Genomic DNA, 19,075 nt, shown 5'->3' with positions numbered 1-19,075 from the left:
CCAATGTATTTTCTTCACTGTTTGTCAATTTTTTGGTCACTGTTTTAACAAGTTTTTGTCACCTTTGGCGATGTTTTTGATGTTTTCTTGTCACTTTTTCCAACATTCGTCACTTTTTTCAAAGTTCTTTTGTCATAGTTCTGATATAGAAAGTTTTTGTAAACCGGTCAAATTCGACCCGAGGACAACAGGAGGGTTACAATGGGTTTATTCCACCACCTACAGTTTGACCGTTGCTGTCATAATGGTCACTTACAGTATAAGCCCCGTTCACACAGTCTGTTCAAGGCGGGACTAGTTTAAGGAGAGAGGTGGCAACAAAAATGATCGCTTATTTTCTGCTTGTCTCTATCTCGCGTTACTGAACTGAGTGGTGCTGAAGTGGTAGGCTACGAGCCAGTCGGACTGACAGTCCCGATCCGATCCCCTCCTGAACACACTTTGGGAGCTCAGCCGATTATTATCGATGCGCATCTGAAGATGACATCTCCAGTCGCCAAAGCCATGATAGAGTCCTACGCGCTCATGGTCATGGTCATGGGCACGTTTTTCGTCTATTTCTGTGGGATGGTGTGGGCTTTTTGCAACCCGAAACTGAGCGAAGCAGAGGAGGCGTGTGGGACTGATAAACAAGCAGCGGAACACGGGGACGACTGCTGGGTTTGTGCCCCAAATCCTCCAAAGCAGAATTCCAGTTGCGCCTGTACGCATCTGCCGGCACCGCCGTCCACCGCAGAGGGGCTCACACAGACCACTTATGTCAACTTTTGGGATGACACAGATAGTCTGCTGTCAGACTGCACTGCATTTTGCCGCGAGGATGATGGAACTAACAACCAAATTGGACATAGTCCCTCCTGGACCGCACAGGCTGAAAAGTTGGTGACATAGCCTATCCATGTCTGCATATTTGTGTCCTCCTCAATATTATACTTTACGCAGTGAATAGACTGTAAATCAGTAAGATAAAGTGGAAGAGAAAAGGCAATGATCAGTTTTATTGTAAACTCTTTCCCAAACCATCACAGCATACATTCTGGTACATTGTCCTATGATGTTTTATGTCATGCTTATAGTCACTGTAACTTCTTTATTGTGCTGTGAATTCAGGCTTGCATGTTACTGTGTCAGGCAGAGGACACAATTATTTTGGTGAGGTCTGACTACTAGTGTCCATCCCAGGTCACCTGCCAGACAGGAATAAAATACTCTCCATCCCAGAATTGTGTGATATGCGTCAAGATGATCCAGGTCCTGCAGGACTACTGCAAACGTTTTGTTTTTCCTTCAGTTTCTTTCTTACTTCACTTTCTAGTTGCCGTAATTTCTCATAAAAAGCATCGGATGTTTCCAAATCAATATCCATCTGTAAAGCAGAACAGAAGACACAAAATTCGCAACATGAATAATGTTATAAGTATTTACAACTGAAGTTGCAGATAGTAGTGGATAGTAGTGCTTTCAGTACCTTACGTGGCTGGATGTAGTTGTTGCCTAGCCCAGATGTTAAGCTGTGGTACTTGGCTTGAGGGTCCAGTGATTCAGGCTTTTGCTTAAATAGCCAGAACTGCAAAAAAGAGCAGTACTCATGAATGAATTTGTTCTGAACTGGGTATGGACACGAGAACATTAGTTTTACCTACCAGGGCTTCAGCTCCATTATAAGGGGTCAGGGTGAAAGTATTGGTGAACATTCTTATCTGAGATCACCAGAGAAAGATGCATTAAGATACAAGGAATTATTTCAGCGGTGTGTGACCATATTTGGCCATTTGCACTCACGAGCCAAAAGACAGGCATAAGCAGGGTCCAGAGGATGGCTGGGAAGGAGGGCAGGATACTGTAGGTCAGATTGGTCATCACAAAACCAGGACAAATGACAGATGAGTACAAACCCTACAGAGCACAATAAAAGCAGGATCACAGTTATCAACGTCATGGGAGGTAAAAAAGGTTTTGAAAAAAAAAACGTATTTTTGCAGGTATGGGTGATACACCGCATGTGAGGTGTATGTGTGTGTGTGTGTGTGTGTGTGTGTGTGTGTGTGTGTGTGTGTGTGTGAGAGAGAGAGCCGACCTGTTTGTTGTAGTGTGTGTTGAGCGCCAGGCTGAGCAGGTCGGAGGCATATTTGGAGGAGCTGTAGGGTTGGGTGCCTCTCTGGTGCTGCATGTCTTCAAGTTTAAAAGCTGAGCGGTGAGCGTTACTGGAGGAGGTCCAGATCAGCTGGGACGTCCGGCCTGCATGGCACAGTAATGGTTCCAGCTCCCTGATCTGGGCCACAACACAGCATTAAAAAAAAACAACCATCTTAGTCATTAAGTCACAAAGGCTGAGTTTCAGCCTTAAATAATGTGTTTTCATAAAACAAAGAGATGTTACACACTTCTTTCTACTGCAGTTTGCCTTGAAACAGAGCAGAGAGAGCCATATTGCTGATTTGAATTTAGAAAATCAAACTTAATTTTAGAAACTTTGTTGATTTGTGTGAGAAACAGATGACATTATTGTATCTTGCTCATTTTATTTGACATACAAATGCACTTTTATACATCTACTACATATCTTAGACTAACTTAAGATATACTATAGATTGCAAGCAGCAACGACAATGGCATCTCTTTCCACGTAGATCATACCACTAAAGTCCTTTCAGAGACCTTAAACTAATCAGCAACATTAAATTCCTTCCAAATGTTATTGAATGCTTCAAAAAAAGATCACTTTAGCAAAAGTAAATGTGTTTTCCTCTCTAAACTATGCGTGAATACAGCAGCAAAGACGGATTTATGTTTAAAGTCTAAACAGGAACTTTGAGAAGGTTTCTCTGTAATGGCAACCTAATACACGTCAGAATTGATCTGCAAACGCACAGTAAGCACAATACTGTCTGCAGTGACCTTATGCCTTGAACAGTATGCACTGTTAATTTTTAATGAGCATCGTTGCTAAGTGACAGACAGATCCAGTATCACCTATATTTATTCCATCAAGGGTAAACAGCTGGCAAGAACTACTGTCCCTGCAGAAAACTGAAGGAAACTTTTGTATTAGATTCTATGTGTGGATCAAACCATACTACGAGATAATTCAGTAGCCTAAATAGCAGTTACTCACTAGTAGGAAGTGACCAAAGAGGTTGGTCTCGAAAACTTGTTGCAGGCCATCAGGGGTGACACAGTCCTTCTGTGTCAGAATCCCCTCGCCAGTGGCAAACATGGTGATGATATGACTGCAAAAGATAGAAACCTGAGCTCTAGAAAGGCAGCATAGTAGATAGAAGAGATGTTTGAAATAAGCAATTTTAAAAACGATGCTGTCTATAGGCTGGACATAGGTCAACGTATAAAAAGCCACCAATGCAGCTCAGTGATTTGGAGTAGCTTCACACACATGTAACGTAGATAAAAGATGCTGCATGTGAGCATGTGAGCATGTGAAGTACCTGGAGAAGAGGCCTTTGAAAAAGCCTTTCACGTCAAACTGTGGGTTTGGCATGATGCCTGCATTCAGGTAGAGGTAGTCCAGCCGGTTATACCTACAGGGGACAATCAAAGTCATCTTCAACTTCCAACTTTATTATCCCGAAGGAAATTTGATCTGCAGCAGGCATCAAATCACGTCAAGGACCATGACATTGACCATGAATATTGACAGCACAACAAAAGCAACAAACTTCCGGCAAAGTCACACATATTCACTTCTGGACACACATACAACACACAGTGTCTAGAACATAAACTATTGATGACTATTTGTTTTGAATGTGCATTTGAGTGCCAGGCTGTTGTGAGTCTATCCTCCCACCTGAGTTTGACCTCCTGAGCAGCAGCGAGGACAGAGGAGATGCTGCTAGTGTCCATCTGCAGCAGGGCCACCTGGGCTGCGGGGTGAGAGCTGAGGAGGGCGCAGCGAGCAGCCTGAGCCCGCCGCATGTTCCTGCAGGCCAGACACAGCTGGAGACCCTCGGTGTCCTGCGAGAGGAGACGCTCACACAGCGCCAGGCCAATGCCACTGCAGGAAGACACAATGTGATGTAAGGGCCGCCTTATAGATATAATATCAGTTTCTACCGAAAATCTGGAAACTGTTATCCACGCCTTCATAACTAGTCGATTAGACTACTGTAATGCCTTGCTCTGTGACATCAGTAAAAATCCCTCTCCTTCCTCCAGCTCATCCAAAACTCTGCTGCCACCCTTCATACCTGTTGCTTTAATTGATTTCAAGATATTATTGATCACTTACAAAGCCCTTATTGCCCTATGTCCCTTCCCGCACCCTGGGATCTTTGTTTGTACTTTGTAACTGTTTTAAAAGGTGCTATATAAATAGAGTTTATTATAATTATGTAATATCTATTATTACAGCATATACAATGTTTACTTTGATTACATTATTGACCAAAAATAATTCCACATACATGTGTATGACAAAATGATACTGCCATTTGGGCCAGGACTCTCTTGACAAAGAGATTTCAAAAAGTCAAAACAATAAATACAGCCATTACCTATTTGCTCCCGTCACCAAAACCACCTTATTCATCTTTTCTGGTCCAAACTGGAATCAAACTGCAAACAGAAAGCAATTCATTGCCAAATGTTCGTTCAAAAGTTCTGTGTCCAGTTCCTGATGTGGAGTCATATTTTTCACTCCGCCTCCATGTTGTGATTGGACACTGCAGCAGTGCTCAGCCAATAAGATCTTGTTACCAGTCAGCTGAGCTTCATGGACCGCCCACACAGTGTCAAATAATCAGTAGCCTACTTATGAATGAAGCAAGAGCTCTCAAAGAGATAGAATTCCCTGTTTACATTTTATTTGTATTTCATCTATCAATGTACAACATTTGTTTACAACGTATATAAAAACATTCTTACTGAAACATTTAAGTACAAATATGTAAGAAAACTAATCATGAAATCTGTCAGGGTGCCATTACATTTTTACAGCTATACATCTGCCCCCCAAATTCATTTATAACAGAGAGAGGAGGAAGATTTCTTTATCAGATGGGAATCACCACATGCTTCACAAATACCCAAATGTGTCTGCAAAATGAATCTCATATTAAACTTACATGGATGGATTTTTTGCCTAGATTGCAAAACACAGAAAGGATGACTTCCAAATGAAAAGTTGAAAATATCGTGCATAAGGGCAGACATGAGTGTCTTTTATGAACGAGTTAAATGGAACAAAGGCCTCTGATAAGAAGGTCGAGACTGTGAAAAAAAAAGAAAAACAGTGGTATGCAGTATGAAGTTCAAGCTATTAGAGAGTTATACACAGAAGTAGAAATAGGGAAAGAATCCAGCATACATTAACAAAAGAAAGAACAAACTAATAATTAAAGCCTGTAGATGAGTCATTAGCTGTGTTAGCTTTCACAAGCTAATATAAACTAACCTGAAGCATTTATACTGTTCAACATACTGCTGAACCAACATAGGAAAACGCAGCTGGCATTCCTGATAAGCATCTTGAATTATCAGAGAGTAATATTAGTTTGTGATCGATGCAAGACAATAACAGTTTGCAGTGGGAAATAACAAAATCTACTGAAGCAGTTTGTTTGGTGTTAAGATCTAAAATGTGAGTGGCAGAGTTACTGAATCACATCAAATATGATGCTCCAAACACGTCAACTAGGAAAGAATAATAATCCACAAATATATCAACAAAACATAACCAGATGAAACACATATGAACATATAAATATTAATACAAAATATTTGAGATTTAGACCTATCTATTGAAAATACCCAGTTCATACTTCATGTTCAAATCACAGAAGGAAAACTGCAGGGAGATGAGAAGTTACTTGATATTTCCTTGGTATTCCAAATGTGTGGAGTATGTCTGAGAAACTGAGATGAAATACTTGAAATATAATGAAATGTAACAGCCGTGGTTGGCTGCACGTTTCCCGCTCTACATTCAAGCAGTCTTCCAAAAGAAAACACAAGAAAGTTCTTCAACAATGCTGCACACGTTTGTTCTCAAACACTGTAACATGGAAAATGAAAAAGAAATAAAAAAAAAAAACATTTCAAAAGTGCCGAATGTCACTTGCTACATTTCATTTTGGCTTCATCAACACACGTCACAACCCACCTTAATCACGTTTCTGCGTGTGTTATAAAACAGAATCGATTTTTCTAAGAATACCTGTATGTCTATAAACATCTTAGCCAACGTGATTGTGCCAATTAAACTCAAACTGACACACACCAACTGGTATTCCATCTTTGTAGAGTGTAAGTCCATGAAACAGTGTTTCCCAGATCGTAGCTTGGAGCCCACAGGTGGCTCTCACCCTGTTTCTCTACTGAAACAAGAAGGCTTGAACCTGGATTGTGTCTGAATCATGGTCTACCCTTGTCTTGCACCATTTCTTCCAGAGATGAACTATCTGGGAATCACTGTCTTTTACATTGCCCCGGCTTAAGGCTGTATTTCCAGGAGGGCTCGGTGTATTTCCAGGAAGGAGGGCCGTTCCTTTGTGTTCCTCCTCCAGCAGCTCAGCATGATCTTGTAGAGCGAGTCTGGACACAGCACAGGCTGAGGCAGGTAGATCTGCACCACAGGGGACGAGACGTTAAAGCCAGGGATTCACTCCTTTTGATATGTGGATCATTTGTAATGCAAGGCAGCTTTAATTGTATAGCACATTTCAGCAACAAGGCAATTCAAAGTGCTTTACATAAAACATTAAAGAGCAGTTAAGAAAAAAATAAAACATCTGCTAAAGAGAATATAAAAACAGCTAAAATAGAATAAGACAGGTATGTTATGGTATGGTTGTAACGTCACTCACCTGTCTTTTCTGGTCCCTGAAAAACTCCCCTGTGTTCTCTATCACCTGCTCATCAGTGAGCTGAGAGTAGGGTTGCTCTTTGCAGAAGTTTAGTATCTCCCACAGGGTCACCCCAAAAGCCCACACATCGCTAGCTGTGGTGAACTTACCCTGCACAACAAAAGATGGTGGTATGTACAGAAGAGGATTAGGGCCGCATGTAGGAAATGTATTTCAGTTCTGAGTTTAAAGGTCCCATGGCATAAAGATTTCACTTTTTGAGGTTTTTTAACATTAATATGAGTTCCCCTAGCCTGCCTATGGTCCCCCAGTGGCTAGAAATGGCAATATGTGTAAACTGAGCCCTGGGTATCCTGCTCCACCTTTGTTTTTTTTTAGATTATTTTTTGGGGCATTTTCCCTTTATTGACAGTGGATAGACCAGAAAGGGGGAGAGAGATGGGGGATGACACGCAGCAAAGGGCAGCGGGTTGGACTCGAACCCGTGCCACTGCAGGACCCAGCCAACATGAGGTGAACGCTCCCACTGGGTGAGCTAGAGGCCGCCCCCTGCTCCACCTTTGTGAAAATGAAAGCTCAGATGGGCCAATCTGGAATCTTCCCTTTATGTCGTCATAAGGGGAAAGGTTACCTCCCCTTTTTCTGCTTTGCCCGCCGCCCACAGCTGCCCAGAGAATTTGACCCGCCCATGAGGAAATAGAGCTACAACCGTTTCCGCAAGCTGGTCAAGGCCACACCCCCACCCTCCACCTTGCCCCCCCTCTCTCCTCCTCAATAGCATTTAAAGCTACAGACACAGAAATGGCACATCCTAAGGAAAGTTCATTGTGGGACTGGCTCGTAGTGGCTGTAATTCTGCACCAAGGCTGAATTTCGGGAAAGAGACTTCAGATACAGTATTAGGGGACCACTAAGGCCTATATAAAAGCATCCAAAAAGCAGCATGTCATAGGACCTTTAAAGTCACAGTTGTGAGATTAAAGTCAGAATTCTGAGAATTAGAATAAACTAATCCCCTTCCTAGATATGTTTATCAACTTGGCAAGAAAACATGACATAAAGGATTTTTTTTTTCTCTGTGTCAAAAGTCAAATCGTAGTGAAGTAGTGGTCCTTACCAGCAGGATGCTCTCCCACGACATCCAGCGTATCGGCAGTACCGCTCTGCCCTGGATGCGGTAATAGTCACCACTGTACAGGTTTCTGCTCATGCCAAAGTCAGCTATCTTTATCGTGTAGTTTTTGCCCACCAGGCAATTCCGTGTGGCCAAGTCTCGATGAACAAAGTTTAGAGAGGAGAGGTACTTCATCCCCGACGCTATCTGAGCGGCCATGTAGCACAGATTATTGAAGCTGGAGAGGAGAGTAAAGAAACAGCATCATGTGTTGGGAATAAAAAAAACCACACACAGTTAGACATACAGCCGTCTCTCACTTTGTTCGCACTCACCTGACTGTAGGTGCATTGCTGAGCAGAGCGAGTTGTCCCTCGGGTTCGTGGCGGGACAGAAACTGGTTGAGATCTCCGTTCTCCATGTACTCTGTGATCATACAGAGAGGGTCGCTGTAGATGCACACAGCTAGCAGGCGAATGATGTTGGGGTCCTTCAAACGTGACATGATCTTTATCTCTTTCAGAAAGTCATTCCTACCAAAACACAAAAAGTAAGTGATTGACTTTACACAGAGAGACATCAGAATTATCTATTTTTAGTTTCAGGTACAGGCTAAAAATTTGGTGGCGACCACTGGGCCGTCTAAAGTCGATACCTTGCATTTTTGTTTGCGTCTGAACGGAGCATCTTCACAGCCACTAAAACTGGCAGGTCCTCGGGGATGTCAAATAAAAACTCTTTATTCATAAATTCCTGCATTCCGTCTGCTTCACACAGGTGCACCTGAGAGGGGGCGGAAAGGAGATATATAAATATAATCATATATCAAATATAACTGCCGAATATAACGCTCTTTTGTGATTATTTCATGGCGGTTACATACAAGTTAACACACACACACACACACACACACACACCTGCGCAGGAAGGTGCCACATTGCCAGATTTGGTTGTCAGTTTCTCTGTGTATGTGTCAGTTAAACTTGGGTTTACTATTGTTACGCTGTTATTGGCTTGGGGTTTCACACCCACGTGGATCCCAAAGGCTCTTTGCTAACACCCATAAACATCCCAACTCACAAAAATAAGAAGAGAGAAAATGCAGGCAGAGGGCATGGTCTCTGCAGATACGGACACCACCACACACTTCTAGTTGGTCATAAGTAATTGAAGCTATATATGAATGTAATTGAAGCTATATATGATTGAGAGGGATTCCTTTTGTCTAAGTCTATACATTGTTTTTTAAGCTCATCTAAAGCTGTGAGAAAAGCTGTAGAAGAATGGTATAGAGCATACACCTCTCCAAACTGGCCCTCTCCCAGCTTCTCTTTGAATGTGAGCAGCTTTCGCGGGAACTCCTCCACTGCAACATCCTTCCCTGACAACAGGTCCATAGTTAATGCGGGGATGGCGTATGTGTTGCCTCCAGTTACGCCTTGCAGGTTTACAATGTCTGCCTCTGCATAGTGAGGGGCGCCATCTTGGACTGCAGTAGTTGTGGTGGATTTAGAAGCTGCTGTGCTGGTGGAAGCTGAAACACAATATGGGAAACTGCAACTAAGAATCACAATAAGTCAATAAAATAAAGGGAGGGACTGACCATGTTGAATATCAATTGAAATGGATGTGTATATGTAAGCAGACATGTGTGTCCACCTACCAGGCTCCTCGGAGCTCTGAGCAAACTCCGGCAGCTTACATATGATGCGTGATGGCTCCTGGTAGTCTGGACCAAGGGGGAAGATGCGCTCATAGGTGGAATTAGACTCCTGCTCACTGGTTGTGCTCGACTGGTTGTGGGTGTAAGCGAACGTCTCACTCTGTATTGACAAACTAGCAGTTAGTTCATCGTCCAGCATCCGGCGAGAGGCCTAGAATGAAGGACGTGGGGGGTGAAGGAACAGATCTGACCACCTCCCGAAAGAAGACTCAATGGAAATGCACAAAATGACTCAACATGCACAGGCGCACACATTTGATCCACAGTAATACATCAGTGATGAGCTCACCTTCTCCAACATCTTCTGCCACACCTGCCTCCACAAGATGATTACAATGATGACCACGAGGATGAAGATGATGGCCACTAAACAACCAATCAGTATCCGGGTGTTGCTGTCATCTACTTTGTGGGTGGGGTCATCCTCTGGGCGAGGAAACAGGGAGAGAAACATTTTACGGTCTGCATGCATACTGTACTTCTCAATTACGTCAGGACAGTCATTACATATAGGTATGCAAATAACTAGACTCAGCGACAGATTTACAAAAAACATGTAATGGATTTCTTTGAAATGTGTTGCAAAAGCAGAATATACCTTAAGTAAAAAATATAATAAACTACGGCAGGTAGTGTGACTTGTCAAACAGGTGTAACTAATACAATTAAAATGCTATGCTGCTATTTTGCATGCTGACACACCTACATTTATATTTTTAGTTCCACAGTTTTTAGTTGACTGATTTGTTGGTTTGGGGATCTAAATGTGCAAAACAGGAATCAACTGGGCAACTTTGCTACATCCATCATCGCAAATCCTGACCATCCTCTCTGTCCTGTATGTATAGTACCAGCACTTGTAATTGTCTTCAATTGTCTTATTGTCTTTTCTACGCTGTCTTGCTTCAAAAAGAATCTCTTGCAGGACAATAAAGATCAAGACTTATTTGTTGTGTCTGCGTATTAACTTTGTCAAATCCTCTGACAAGGTTGTTGACAACAAAAGATTCCATATTGTTATTTGTCATGCATGTCACAAAATGTCATGAAAAAATTACATTAATTAGTAAAAACATTAGTGTGTGTGTGTGTGTGTGTGTGTGTGTGTGTGTGTGTGTGTGTGTGTGTGTGTGTGTGTGTGTGTGTGTGGTGTGTGTGTGTGTGTGTGACAATCACTGACTTGGTTGTGTGTCAGGTGTCAGTCCTGTCTTGGGAGGAGCCAGTGTTGTGTTGTACATGGCTGTATCTGAAAGGCCAAAGACACAGAGCTGATCAGAAATGAAATTGTACGTCTTCAATCAGAAGGCCTCAAAACAGACTTCAATATAGTAATAATAACAAATAAATATACTGTTATACTGTCTCTCCAAATATTTGCAGAAGTAAATAAAGTGTAAAAGTAGATATATACACAAATGAAAAACCACCAGCGATCTTACTGCAATTACAGATTATACACACGGTTCATCAGTCTATACCTGACTGGAAGGTAATCTCGCTGAACAACATCCAGGCATCAGCAAAGTAGAACTGGCACTTGATGGCGCTGGCCATGTGATTGGCCAGGTTGACGGTGACGAAACGTGCGCTGGGATTCTCCACGTCCTCCACGGGGCTAAAGGAGAGCGGCGTTGCTTCCCAGTCTGCCTCAGAGCGGAAGTAACACACCACCTGGCGGAAGACCTTGACGTGTCGTGAGTACATGTTGTTGCAGTGGACCTAGACGCAGATAAAGACACATGGGAAGAGTTTTAGTGCTGATGAGAGACGTAAAAAAAATATATACAGTATATTTATATTAACTTGTATCATCAGCAGCCTCACCTTCATGGTGGTGAAGTTGCGTATGCGGTCAAACTCAAACATGATTTCAACATTGGAGAAGCTCTCATTAGTCCAACCCACGTAGTCATACCCGGGCCACACATTGTGAGTGTCGTGACTTTGTGTAAAATCATCCAGGCCACACACTCCATCAGTAAGCTGGCCCAAGCCCTCTGTCATACTGAGAAACAAAGAAGTGTAAAAGAGAGGCAGAAAACACAGAGAAACATCCTTTATGTTCAAAGAAAGCACTCCTGTTAAAAGGTTTTTATGGTGCAACCGTTTAACACTAGGTGGCAGCATTGTAAATCCAATTCCTCACTTCTGCTGTTGGCTTTGATATCGTAAAAAAAATAAAAAATAAATATAAAATGCCATTTTCTTTTCCCTCTGCACAGTTGCCTCCACAGAGAGAAGGAAGCCGACCTTTGTCATGGAGGACATTATTCACCGTGCCATAATCTAAACATTCCTGTCAACAAAAGACTGATTGGTTTATTCCGGTGCTAAACTTTAGAAGCATGGTTGACTCAATCATTCCTATGAGGTATTTCCTAACTAAGTAAACCACCATGACCCACTCTCCACCGCCTGTCTCTTTGCTTTCACCATGGTGACGGGGCAACAACAAAGTGAGGGGAAAAAGTACTGAGGAAGGATGAGAGCGATGACGAAGCAGTGTAGTGGTGTTTGAAGAAGGGAGAAGGCGGGAATAATGGAACGCACACAGAAACACACACACACACACACACACACACACACACACACACACACACACACACAGACACACACCACACACACCTGTGGCTGACAGCTCCATCATAGACAGAGTCGTTGAGATAAGCAGAGTAAGCAGGCAAGCTCATCTGTTCTCCTGCTGCAGCGTTGTACGACACCAGACCATCTGTAAAGCAATTGTAGTTGAGATTGTTATGCTTACTACAAAGCATGGGTAGCATTTTCCAGTATGTAAAATATACAGATGCAGAATATGTGATGTTTTCAAACAGTATGAAGAAATGTTTTATAAGAGGGCCTGGTGATTTAATGAACTTTTTGTTTTTATACTTTTTTCCTCTTCTTCTACTTTGATTGGATCTCAAATTTCACCAGGTTTCCATACTCAAAAATATTGTAATGTTACTGCTTTATGTATTTTTTTTAGACAGCAGATAAACTTTCTTCCAGCTATAGGAGGCAGTACTTAGACAACCTATTGCTTTCGTTCTTTTCCTTTTATTCTTTTACTTTGACCTCACATTTCACAAGGTCCCATGATCTATATCTCAAGTTTAAATTTGACACACTTGTCGAGATTCAAGCCACTTTAAGCCCCCTATGGGTTCTTGGGCTTTTTGGGCACACGTGCTTATCTAAAATGCTCATGTATATGCCATGCATCAAATAAACCTCTGTACATTTAAAGTGGTTAGTCAGTGATATGATTATTGTAGTGCAAATTAGTGCTTCTTGTACGAAAAGGTGACAGAGAATCAGCTGATCGTTTCTATCTTTACGGGCTCAAAGGTAAGAATTGGAGCCTCAGCTCAGCTCTCATCTTTGCACTTTTGGCAGGGGCTCATCAGCCCTTCCATATCCTCTCTTCAGTCTTTGTTATGTCCACATCAGCCACCTCTTACCCAGCCATTCACAGCCGTAGAGCTCCACTCTCATGCAGACGTTCATGGAGTGGTCTGTGACGGGCATGAAGCGGACAAAGCGAGCGATGATGGGCGGCTCGAGGTCCTTGAGTACAATGGCGTAGGCGTTCCTGTTTCCTTCAATCACCTGCAGGTTAAACAAACACACCTTGACTTCATAAAGAAGCTCAATAGGGATGCGAATGACCCATGGCCTCATTTTATCATTTATAGATAATGAAAAATTACTGAATCAGTCTATACACTATCTCCATTACGACTATACAGTCATAACAGGTATTAACAATGACAGGCCATAAAAGCATGACCTGAAGGCAGATGATGAGTATCAGTACACAGGGCATCTTTATTACAAGTTTGTTATAAAGGTCCTAATAGATTATAGAGTGACATCCAAGCCAGGATACACCACAGCCAGTGTAAAGCACTGGCTATATAGGTCCACTTACCTGCTTGCCCTGCCTGTTTCTCCATGAGATCCAGCGGCTGCCATCGCGGCTGTACTTAATCTTGTACATCTGGGCAAACTCATTACCGATGCCTCCCGCATGACGCCCCTGAGTGCCCACAAGGGTGATGAAGTGGAGTGAGCGCAGGTCAATCTGGAGGAACTCCTTCAGGCTGTCTGGCTCCACTGTTATCTCTGGACACCACGCGCCATCGCCCTCCTCAAAGTTCAACCTGGGAGAGACACGGAGAGAAAATGCAGGGTGGGGGAAATGATGTTCATATTTGAATTACAGCAGGAAATGGAAAAGAGCAAGAGGGAGAAGAAAAATTAGAACAGGATGGAGAGGAAAAGGTGAGAGGAAAGTTAAAATGAGTGCGGTGGTGGATTTCAGTTCTTATAGCCTGTTATAAAAACATCTCGGTGAAAGCCTGTGTCGTAAATTCATCTTAAAGTGTTAACTTTGGGCAAGGGGCTGGCAGGGGTGAGGGTGAGCTGGGCGAGACTGAAAACACAGCCTCGATGGATGGGGAAAGTGTATTACATCATTATCCTGATACTTACTGACGGCCACCCAAGTTCTTCTGCACACACACACACACACACACACACACACACACACACACACACACACACACACACACCTCCCTAATCATGTGGCTTTAAGTAGAACTGATACTTCGGTTTGTGGCTTACTGCAAATAAACAGGCACCTTGCAGGATAAGCCACCCACCCACCCACACACACACACACACACACACACACACACACACACACACACACACATTATCAGGGTAAACATACTAGCAAGTGTGTGTGTGTGTGTGTGTGTGTGTGTGTGTGTGACCTACCTGCCGTATCTAGCAGCGGTGGATTCAGACCACTGGCTGGAGGCAGAAATATCCTCGTCCTGTATCTGCCCTCCTGACATGCCCAGAGGATACCGACACACACCTGAGACACAACATGTCTGATTAAAAGACTAGAAGAAATAAGGTCATGATGAACATCCATTTGTTTAGCCACAATCATCCTGTATTTTATATATATAAGAGAGGAAAGTGACTAATAAGTAGCTCTGTTTACCGGTGCTTTTACATTTGGAAAGCAGTAATTATATTCTATAACTTACTGTAAGTCCGTGTTTGATTACCGGTATGTAGTTTTGTAAAGGCCAGAATTACAGAAAAGCCTTTAAAGCAACACTAAAGAACTTTTCCCGCTTCGGTCCCCCTACAGGTTGGAAGCGGACCTGCCCATTACATCACATTATGCAAGTTTGCCAGATCGGGTAGCAGATCTGTAGTTCAAATGAACTGGACAATGTAATGTAACAATTCCGCTTCCAACCTGTAAGGGGACAGAAGCAGGAAAAGTTCTTTAGTGTTGCTTTAATTTAACAATTTTTACGCTGTGGTATTACTCCACTTACTTAAAGGAGTAGTTTGACATTTTAGGGAATACTCTAGCTTTTTGCAGAGAGTTAGCCGCAAGCGTTAGCTAGATAAGTAGATTGATACCCATAGATATATATCTATGCTGACACCACTCTCATGTCTGTTAGCTACACTACGAAGCTACAGCCAGCAGGTGAATAGTTGCATCAAGAGTATAAACAGGGGAAAACAGCTAGCCTGGGTCTGTCTGAAGGTTAAAATAATCTGCTTAGTGACACCTCTAAACCTTACTAATATACAGTACATGTTATATCTTGTTTTCTGAAATGTAAAAACGTTAATTTGTGGCTTTACTGGAGGTTATGTGTTCAACTACTTCAGTGAGTCTCATCGTCGCCATGAGGTTGCCTGGCAACTAGTGGAGAATCCATTCTATGCTAAGCTCGGCTAACTGGCTTATGGCTAGTTCTGATATGCAATGGACAGACATGAAAGTGGTATCTATTATCTCATCCAATTATCACTAAGAAAGTAAATAAGCATATTTCCCAAATAGTGAAACTATTTCTTCAAGTAAATCCTCTTTTTTTTTACATTTACTTGAGTAAAGTACTTTTACTTCTACTTGCAAAATAATCTGTAACAATGTCTCTATTTAAGCAGAATAGTCGTTCAACCCCTGGTATTTAAGGCTACCAGGATTATCACACTCTGAAACATGCCACTTCTCTCAGAACAACCACAGCGCTTGTTGGAGTTGTAAATTCAAAACCGTACACTAACACACGTAATTTCTAAGACAGAACTACTTAATTCCCAGCTTCTTTCAAGAAACCTGCAAGTGCTGGATGAAGGGGTGGGGTTGTGGGTTGTGATGTGAGGGTGCTACACACACACACACACACACACACACACACACACACACACACACACACACACACACACACACACACACACACACACACACTGCACTCAAGTTGTGGTTGTTTTATTGAAATAATAAGCTAGATCCATTCGGTGTCTCTGCCAGTCCAAACAGTGCTGGTATCAAGCACTGTGTGTGTGTGTGTGTGTGTGTGTGTGTGTGTGTGTGTGTGTGTGTGTGTGTGTGTGTGTGTGTGTGTGTGTGTGTGTGTGTGTGTGTGCGTGTGCGTGTGTGTGTGTGCGTGTGTGTGGTAAAGCTGGCAGGTTTCAGCCCATCACGCCCCCGCTGTGCGGTCAACAGAAGCAATGTGCCCTGCTCTGTTTCCTGCATGCCCGTCCACCCCCTCATGTCTCCTCTGCCCTCCTCTCACTCCTCCTGTGTGGTCTCTCCCCTCACTCTTTTCTTTTGTTCCATTCAATGGCGAGAGGTGATAAAAGTTAACAGCGTCATTTAGAAAAACTTCATCTCATTAGGACTCAGCTGGCTAGTGGCTAACTGAGCGTGACCTGACGTCAACATGGTATCTATTAACTTTTACAAGACTCTGAATGAATCTACTGATTTCTGGCTGTTTCCAAGAGCAAAAATGAAAGAGCACTTTTCCATCGCGTGTTATCTACAGGGTTGAGGTGATCTTATGTTTAGGCCTAACATTGATAACACCACCTAACAGGATATGACCACTAGTTAGCCTCATTTATGGATGAAAGAGCCTTTGGAAAAACTTGATTTCTGCGTTTGTGATAGCGTTGGGTTGCGGCTTTCAGTGGAGCTGTGGGAAGAAGTTAAAGGGAGACTGACTCAGTAAACCTGGCCTTAAAAAACTTTGAGCAGATGCCAGCAACAGCAGAGCTCGAAGTTCAAGGCCTTCTCTGTCCCTCTCCAGCTCTTTATTTCTTCCTTTTTATCTCCCTGTGATTCTCTCTTCCTCTTACTTGATCTCCTCCAAATATTTGCTTAAAAGTCACGATGTGAAAATCCCCTGATGGACTGATGATCTGATATGCTGCTCAAATATCTGTGCACACAAAACCCTGCGTAGATGCAACCACACGCACGCAGGCAGGCTTCGTCTTGGCAGTGACACAGTGACAGCTTAAAGGAGGCACAAACAAAAACTCTTCCAGATGTCTAAATTCGCCTCCTCTGTCCTCCTTTCATCTTGTCCTCTCTAACCTTTGTTCCATGCTGCCCTCTTCGCTGCAGCCCTCATCACTTATCCCCAAATGTTTACACCCCTCCACTGCACTCCTATTTCTCTCCTCGCACCAGATTGCCTTGGCTATGAGCAGACCACATCACCAAAAATCATCTTACTCTTCTCATATTCTCAGCATGTTAGCAGTATCCTTGGCTGCATAATTACGTAACAATTTTAATGATAGGTGCGGTGCTCAAAGTGCACGTACGATAGCTGTAGTAAAACACAAATCGCCAGAACACGCTTCAAGACAAACAGCAGAGATCTCCAATAAATGATTTTTAAATCAAATCAGGGCAGGATAAGATGACAAGCAACGTCAGTGTTTGAAAATGGAAAAGCTGGAATGATAATCACTGGCATAAAGTAGCTGAAATGTTGTATGTATCTTTGGTGCAGTGTTGCAGCCTGGTCCAGAGGTTATGGGTTTGAGGTTATTGGCGTTGTGAGAGCCAGAACAGCAGCACATGAGCCTCATTCACACAGAGGTAGGAAGAGTGTAAACGAGACGAAGAAAGAGATGACCAGAGTGCAGCATCTTTTACTCCTACTGTCTCACACTGGGATGATACATATTGTGAAAAAGACTAGAAGAACTCTTAGTGATAATGCTGGGATGTTTGTGTGAATGTTGTGTGGTATGAGGTGGTGACATAAATAATGTAATTCTGCTATGAAGTCTTGCCAGTAAAATAGACGATATATACACACAGAGAAAATGCAACATCACTAGTTGGGGAAAACATTGAATAATTGCCTGGGACATAATTGATGAAAATAGGAGTCATTATCAGAGTCTTTAACCACATCCTCGAGAGAGTCAGAGAGACGGGTTTCAGTATATATCGTGCCGGATGTGTGACCGCTCTTCAAAATGTTGGTTTTTGCTGTGTTTATTTATCCACCCAACCCACTCAGAGGTGAGCCCTGGGGTGAGCTATGGGGGCAGGCGAGTGTGTTTGTTTGGAAGCACGCACACATACACTGATTTCCCCCCCCCACACTCAGACACACATCACCCATCAGGCTCAACATTTGGCCACAGTATCTAAAAATATCACCCCAGAAAAAGGTGGAAAAATACCAGCCTTGTGTGATGAGGAATAGAGAGAGAGAGAGAGAGAGAGAGAGAGAGAAAGAGAAAGAGAGAGAGAGAGAGAGAGAGAGAGAGAGAGAGACAGAGAGAGAGAGAGAGAGAGAGAGAGAGAGAGAGAGAGAGAGAGAGAGAGAGAGTTGAAGGAGTAATGGACCAAACCCTCTCTCTCACCTCTTGATTTTAACCGCACCCTGACTACTGAAAGGCAGGTTTGTTCTGTAGTGTTTGCTGTCCAACCGCTGGCTCCACACACACACACACACACACACACACACACACACACACACACACACACACCAAGCGCACGCACATGCGCACAAACACTCGTCGTCTTGCAAGTTGATGTTCACATCTGCTGGATGATACCTGTCCATCGAGGGCCGTTTTTGTTGTGTTGCTTATAAATGTACTGTCTACTTTATTACATGTATTACATGTATTACATCTACACCGTGGCCACAATTTATATTTAAGAAATTACAGGATTACAACTCAAGATCCTGTTGTCCCAAGAGTCAGTTGTTTGAAAGCTGCACTATTTAATATTTTTATATTAACAATTGATCAAACTCACAGAGACTTATCAAACAACTCTGCCGTTTTAATCAGCTACTTGGAGCTTTTAAGCGCCTTTTAGTCCATTGTTTCAGTTTTACCGTTTTACAGTAGCAAAAAACTAGTCAAAACTAAAGTCAGCGACTAACTTGTGAACATAGTAAAGCATTTAGCAGTTAAAGAGTCATACATTTCCCTCAGGAGTTGGGGGAGAGCAAAGCAAAGCTAAAAAGAGAGTGAAAATTGAATGCTAATTTTTATGTCTGCTGGATGTATAAATAGGCAACTGTTAGCTGACACGATCGCCAC

General features: G+C 42.7%; 2 protein-coding genes across 4 annotated transcripts in view; both read right to left on the bottom strand.

The window, feature by feature from the left end:
* Window positions 1-966: 966 nt before the first annotated feature.
* On the bottom strand, window positions 967-4,649 carry hsd17b7 (hydroxysteroid (17-beta) dehydrogenase 7). Of its 2 annotated transcripts, XM_078259350.1 has the most exons (9): window positions 4,512-4,649; window positions 3,806-4,012; window positions 3,444-3,536; window positions 3,116-3,230; window positions 2,078-2,272; window positions 1,783-1,896; window positions 1,644-1,700; window positions 1,469-1,567; window positions 967-1,366 (listed from the first exon to the last, which is right to left on the bottom strand). In XM_078259350.1, the coding sequence occupies exons 1-9, from the start codon at window positions 4,544-4,546 to the stop codon at window positions 1,238-1,240; spliced, it is 1,044 nt and encodes a 347-aa protein (XP_078115476.1). In that variant the 5' UTR covers window positions 4,547-4,649; the 3' UTR covers window positions 967-1,237. The 2 variants fall into 2 exon arrangements, with proteins under 2 accessions (XP_078115476.1, XP_078115477.1); XM_078259351.1 differs by lacking the exon at window positions 1,644-1,700.
* Window positions 4,650-4,810: 161 nt separating this feature from the next.
* The window catches only part of ddr2a (discoidin domain receptor tyrosine kinase 2a), a 32,240-nt gene continuing 17,975 nt past the window's right edge, over window positions 4,811-19,075 (bottom strand). The window contains exons 3-17 of one of the 2 annotated variants that reach the window (XM_078259348.1): window positions 14,444-14,546; window positions 13,593-13,824; window positions 13,123-13,270; window positions 12,284-12,386; window positions 11,483-11,663; window positions 11,137-11,377; window positions 10,839-10,904; window positions 9,948-10,084; window positions 9,599-9,809; window positions 9,237-9,469; window positions 8,591-8,718; window positions 8,271-8,468; window positions 7,939-8,173; window positions 6,822-6,971; window positions 4,811-6,580 (exon numbers count right to left, since the gene is read on the bottom strand). In XM_078259348.1, the coding sequence (XP_078115474.1) occupies window positions 6,449-6,580; window positions 6,822-6,971; window positions 7,939-8,173; window positions 8,271-8,468; window positions 8,591-8,718; window positions 9,237-9,469; window positions 9,599-9,809; window positions 9,948-10,084; window positions 10,839-10,904; window positions 11,137-11,377; window positions 11,483-11,663; window positions 12,284-12,386; window positions 13,123-13,270; window positions 13,593-13,824; window positions 14,444-14,546 (2,498 nt within the window). In that variant the 3' untranslated portion in view covers window positions 4,811-6,448. The remainder of the gene's footprint in view (window positions 6,581-6,821; window positions 6,972-7,938; window positions 8,174-8,270; window positions 8,469-8,590; window positions 8,719-9,236; window positions 9,470-9,598; window positions 9,810-9,947; window positions 10,085-10,838; window positions 10,905-11,136; window positions 11,378-11,482; window positions 11,664-12,283; window positions 12,387-13,122; window positions 13,271-13,592; window positions 13,825-14,443; window positions 14,547-19,075) is intronic. The other variant, XM_078259349.1, reaches the window with a different exon arrangement.

The sequence above is a fragment of the Sander vitreus genome, chromosome 9 (assembly GCF_031162955.1).
Source record: "Sander vitreus isolate 19-12246 chromosome 9, sanVit1, whole genome shotgun sequence".
NCBI classification, from domain to species: domain Eukaryota; kingdom Metazoa; phylum Chordata; class Actinopteri; order Perciformes; family Percidae; genus Sander; species Sander vitreus.
The sequence above is the reverse complement of the archived record's forward strand: the minus strand, read 5'-3'. Positions and strand labels throughout refer to the sequence as shown.

What these genes read in the sequence shown, in the direction of transcription:
- hsd17b7 (XM_078259350.1), bottom strand. Translation starts at nt 4,546, where the DNA reads ATGAATAAGGTGGTTTTGGTGACGGGAGCAAATAG. An exon ending in GCTCAGGAGGTCAAACTCAG is followed by an intron (nt 3,537 to 3,805) that starts GTGGGAGGATAG and finishes TGTCCCCTGTAG; the next exon opens with GTATAACCGGCTGGACTACC. An exon ending in TCTTTGGTCACTTCCTACTA is followed by an intron (nt 2,273 to 3,115) that starts GTGAGTAACTGC and finishes GTTGTGGCCCAG; the next exon opens with ATCAGGGAGCTGGAACCATT.